This window comes from the organism of the source record quoted next, assembly GCF_019968955.1.
Source record: "MAG: Porospora cf. gigantea A chromosome Unknown PgA_NODE_1769_length_4871_cov_2258.88, whole genome shotgun sequence".
NCBI lineage: Eukaryota > Apicomplexa > Conoidasida > Eugregarinorida > Porosporidae > Porospora > Porospora cf. gigantea A.
The window spans coordinates 1-4871 of record NW_027151455.1 but is presented as its reverse complement, the minus strand read 5'-3'; the positions used below and the strand labels follow the sequence as shown (position 1 = coordinate 4871).

At 55.6% G+C, this 4871-nt stretch overlaps 2 protein-coding genes across 4 annotated transcripts; both read left to right on the top strand.

The window, feature by feature from the left end:
* Positions 1-870: 870 nt before the first annotated feature.
* On the top strand, positions 871-3783 carry KVP18_004927 (uncharacterized protein; the record flags this gene model as incomplete). 2 transcript variants are annotated; one of them, XM_067958018.1, is made up of 2 exons in its annotated part: positions 871-2634; positions 2662-3783. In XM_067958018.1, 2 exons carry the CDS (start codon positions 871-873, stop codon positions 3781-3783), a joined length of 2886 nt encoding a protein of 961 aa, XP_067812048.1. The 2 variants fall into 2 exon arrangements, with proteins under 2 accessions (XP_067812048.1, XP_067812049.1); XM_067958019.1 differs by having other exon boundaries at positions 871-3783.
* Positions 3784-3884: 101 nt separating this feature from the next.
* On the top strand, positions 3885-4819 carry KVP18_004926 (uncharacterized protein; the record flags this gene model as incomplete). 2 transcript variants are annotated; one of them, XM_067958017.1, is made up of 2 exons in its annotated part: positions 3885-4298; positions 4325-4819. In XM_067958017.1, the coding sequence occupies 2 exons, from the start codon at positions 3885-3887 to the stop codon at positions 4817-4819; spliced, it is 909 nt and encodes a 302-aa protein (XP_067812047.1). The 2 variants fall into 2 exon arrangements, with proteins under 2 accessions (XP_067812047.1, XP_067812046.1); XM_067958016.1 differs by having other exon boundaries at positions 4319-4819.
* Positions 4820-4871: the final 52 nt, after the last annotated feature.

Here is a 4871-nt window from a genome sequence, read left to right as displayed (position 1 = left end):
CTCCTTTCAAGTACTCATCCATTTCAAGCACCTTTCCATCATCTCCGAGTGCTGCCAGTCCCAGCTTTGACAAGATGCGGAGTGTGTCCTGGGAGTAGTTTGGGAGCTTCGCTTCAAACGCGTAGTTGACAGATGTTCGATACCGGTCAAAACGGCATATGATTCCACTGTTAGTCTCCTTGTGGCATCTGAACCTCCCATCAGCGCAATTATGGACCTGCATGGTGTGTGCTCTCTCTATCCAGCTGAACAATTCACTCGGCTTGATCTGCTCATTCAGCACACAAATGTGAAAGACCGTCTTTAGGCTGCACGTAGTTCTGTTGTAGAAGGCTGGAGATACCAGCCGTTCCCCATTCGCTATTAACACATGAATGTGAGGTAGGTTCGCTGTCATTGTCTGAAAGTCGTATCTTCCCCAGTGAGCCCGAACATCTCCAAACACTTTGTCCTGTCCGTAAAAGAGACATCTCAATATCAGCTGAGACACTTGACTCCACAGGATTACAGCGGGACTGCACATGTGTTCGACAGACAAATTATTCTCTGTCCAGAAATTCCACAGTCGTCGCATCCCTGGGGTTTCCCGTTGATTACACGTCAGGGTGTAGAAATATGAAAAATCATCCTCACGACATCTGTGTTATATGGCATATTGAGTGTGTGATCACCAACTAACAACTTAATGTTGCACCCAAAACTGAACTGTTTAATACAGACAAAAGCATACTCAAATCACCCCACACACATACCGCCCCACACACCGTGTGGGGTGCTACTGGCTCCACAGAATCCGACCCAGGTGAGTCTGAGACACACACTACAACGTCAGACGAGCAGTCTTAGTTCTGACGAAATAATCGATTTTAGATGTTTGATCCGACAACCTCAACGTCCAAGCTCCTTACGGTGAGCCATAATATCACCCCTCCTCACCTCTGCTCTGTGCGCTTCCATTCTGTCTCTGGGCTGGACTCCGAGAAGCTTCGCGGCTCCGAAAAGCACCTGCTGCTAGAGGTAGTCATGTCCTCGAACTTCATATTGAAAGCGCCTGTGCGCGTCACAGATGGCACAACTATTGAAACGACTGCTGGGTTGTTGCTGCCGTGTGACGCTAACGGAAGGCACGCCATTTCCTTCGTGTTGGCCGTCACAAGCAGATGTGTCCCGATATTCATGTCGAAGATATCGCTTGCCAAAGGCGCGCTCACGGCGTCGCCGCAAAAAGTTGTTAAGTGGGCGAGTGAGGGCAAGGGTAGGGCCGCTCTGGCGATCCGTGTCGAATCACCGACCCCAGGACGCCGTGACTGGTACGTTGGTTTTCACGAGATGTGGACTCAGTCTTTTACCACTCCGAAACTTAAGCAACGTATGGCTCTATTTGATTTTACGGCCGAGCTTGCTGCCGGCGGCAAGGAGCCCTCGGACGATACTACAGACACCGAAAGAGGGCCCACGATGGAGTCTGCGGCTGCGGAGAAGATCGCCGTTGAAGACTTGGACTTCTTCGCGATGCAGTCAACCTACGACCCTCGAACTATCGACACGCCGGTCACCGACGTGGAGGTCGAAATGAACGAGTGGAACAAGCAGTGGCTGAACTCCGAGGTGGAAGTGGTTGCTGTTTGTCGCGGCCCCACCAACGACATCGGTTGCTACGCGAGAAACGCCTGTGTGGCCTGGGGCGACTATCGCTACCAGGCTCCTGCGACTGGGCGCAGGTCGCCCACAAGCATCGAAAAGCTGATGGGCTGTGCTATGGGCGAGTCAATCTGGTTTTCCATGCACCACGAGAACCTCGATAGCGGGTCACTGCAGCCCGGCATGGGGCTGACTGCTAGGGACTTCCTGAAATACCGAGATCCCAAGAGGTCCAAGATCCGAAACCCTACGCAGGCGCTGCGTGAATCACGACTAAAGGGAGGTCGTTTGGGCAGATCTCAGTCGCGAGAGAATCTTGCGCCGCCCAGACTCGATCTGCGTCAGACCACTCGTAGAGTTAATTCTGGAGGCGCAGATACTGGTCGCCCTTCCGGTCGCGTGACTCCTAACGCGGAGGTAGGTTCGGGGCGACACAGGCGGGGGATGACAGGTCACGTCCGAGTACCAACCACCCGCGTGTGCACACCCAGGGTGTCACCCCTGGCTCCCCCTCCCCGACCTCATGTTGAAACAGAAACCCCGCCCAAGCCCGCCATAAACTTGGCCAGGCCTTCTGCCAGGGCACACTCAGTGCAGCCGCCCGCAACACAACAACCTAGCGCGAGACGAGTGAGATCTCACGAGGTGCAGCCACAACAACCTAGCGCGAGACGAGTGAGATCTCACGAGGTGCAGCCGCCCTCCACAGAGCAGCCTGCCGCTGTGAAACGTATTAGATCTCATGAGGGAGGCCTGAAGCCGCCCCAGCTGGCCGCTGGGACCTTCCAGGCACTACCTGACCCTTCAATCGACCGCATGGCATTACTCAAGCTCGATCCCAGAGCTGAGGCCCAACTGAAGGCCCAGACCTACCAGCTGCCCACAAACTACGTGAGCCCTGTGGTTAAACCGGCCACAAGTACATTCAAGGAATTTCGTCAGCAGGCTCTGGCCGGCCACGCACGACAAGTCACGCGCAACATAGTTGGAGGGGTGAGTGCTCGGGTAAATGTTAGACAGAATCCTACGGCCGATGAATCATGTCTGCAGCTGGAGTGGATCGAAGGGATCAACATGGAGCAGGTCTTAGCTGGATCGTTCATCCCCAATCTGAACAAGCGCTGCACGGAGAACTCGATCAACCCCAAAATTCGTATGTACAACGAGGAATTCTCCAAGAGGCGCCTGGAAGAATACAACATGGCCACCACGTACAAGGCAGACATCGAGAGGGTAGAACGGCAGCTCGAAGCCTACCACGATGCGAACGTCCCCGAGGCCGCGCAGCCAGTCGGAGCGGCCATTACCGACAGCTGCGCCTTCTTCGAGCAGAACGTGTCACTCTTCAACAGACGAGACCAGCTGGAGGCGGACATCCGCAGAGCGAAGAAAAACCGCCAGCAGGAGAAGCAGAAAAAGTACGACGCCTACTTCAAGCAGTGGCGTAAGGACCCTGAGGCGTTCCCCAAGCTTGTTATGGTCTATGACCCGAAAGCCCCTTCCCACCTGAGCGACTGTCCGAAGGACCAGTTCGGCCGCCTTCACAACCCAGAGTCAGACGTTGAGTGGCCAGATGACAAGGACCTCAACCAGTGCTTCGTGCCGCCACCCAAGCAGCTGTGGGATGGGCGCATGCATGCGCTGGCCGCCAAGAAAGACGAAACGCACGCCAGAGATTTGAAGATGGAAATCCTCAGAGCGGAAGGCACAACCAATCAAGACCTGCTGAACATATACCGAACACTCCTGAAGCGGTGGAACGTATCCACTTCGATGTTTCTCAAGGTGCCGCCCGAAATGGAACCGACACTAGCTGAGGCTGTTCGCTACCTCAAGGCGCGTTCGCGACAGAAGCTGCGAACGCTGAACCTCGAAACCGACGATCTGGAGTGCGTCGAGCCCTGCCGTAAAGCCTGCAGAAAGAGTCGGCGCTGCGTGCTGCGGGACATGAAGGCGCTGTTCTACCTGTTTGACGAGCGCACGAAGACGTTCGAAAACCTCTCGCAGAAATCTTTGCAAACCCTTCACCTGCTGCACCTCGACGCCAGACGCAGGGCTGCCGAAGATGGCTCGTGGATGGAAGAAGCCAACCGCCTAGTGAACGACGCGAAGTACCCGATCCGGTACCGCGAGCTGCTGTAGTCTTTGTATTTTTTGTTGATCTTTTTAACAGCGTGGTACATATTGTGAGACACTCCGCACCTGCGTGGAACAAACGCCAGAACAAACTCCGAATTTCGACGATGCATCCAGGATTTGCTGGGCCCGCCCCGTCACACATACTGTCGCAGATCCCGTGGCTGGGAGCCGACGCCAGCGCTATCGACGGCATGACGCCAGAGATTAAAGACGAAATGTACAGACAGATGGGAGCCGCAATTGCGGATGAGAGGAAGCCGCGTAAAACGCAAGGGCCCCCTGGGTTGCTCTCAACGAATCGAACATTGTATGTCAACAATCTCAATGAGAAGGTGCAGCTGGACCAACTGAAGCTGGATATTTGTGAGCTGTTCGGAAGCTTCGGAGAGGTCATCAGCGTCACGGCGATGAACTCCTTTTGGCGTCGCGGCCAGGCTTTCGTGTTGATGGACTCCCTGGAGTCCGCGTCGAAAGCCCTCGAAGGCCTGCAGGGGTTCGAGTACCAGGGCAAGTGTATGGTGAGCACGTGCGTTACCAGACACAGCGCGTAAACTACGCTCGAGAGAAGGCTCACAAGGAGACGGGCGCGGCGCCGAGCCAGCGTACGGCCCCGCTGAAACCGCGGGGCGTCATAGCGCGCGAGGAGGCGCTACGAGAGAGGCTGAGAAACATCCAGATGTGCGCTGCCTCGGGTAAAACCGAGGAATTGAAGGCTGAAGAGGCCGCACCGGCTGTATCGGTCGCTGACTTCTTCCACGACCGCTTAGGGGTAAACCAGAATAAGAAGCTGCCAGAGAATGCGACTGACACTCTGCATATCGCTGACGTGCCTCCCGAGGTACCGGAATCTAAGATCCGCATGCTCTTCCGGCAGTTTCCTGGGTTCGACGAAACCCAGTTCTCCATGGCCGAGGGTCGGGCCGAAGCGGTGTACGCGTCCAGTGCCGCGGCGGCCACCGCCTACAACGCGTTGCGCAACTTCGAAGTGACGCGAGGTCACTGGCTGGCTGTGTCATTCAAGCCTGCATGTTTGTCCTAAATCGCGTATATTTTATGGGTCACCTGGACGTGGACGCTCAGGAGGTGGGGTG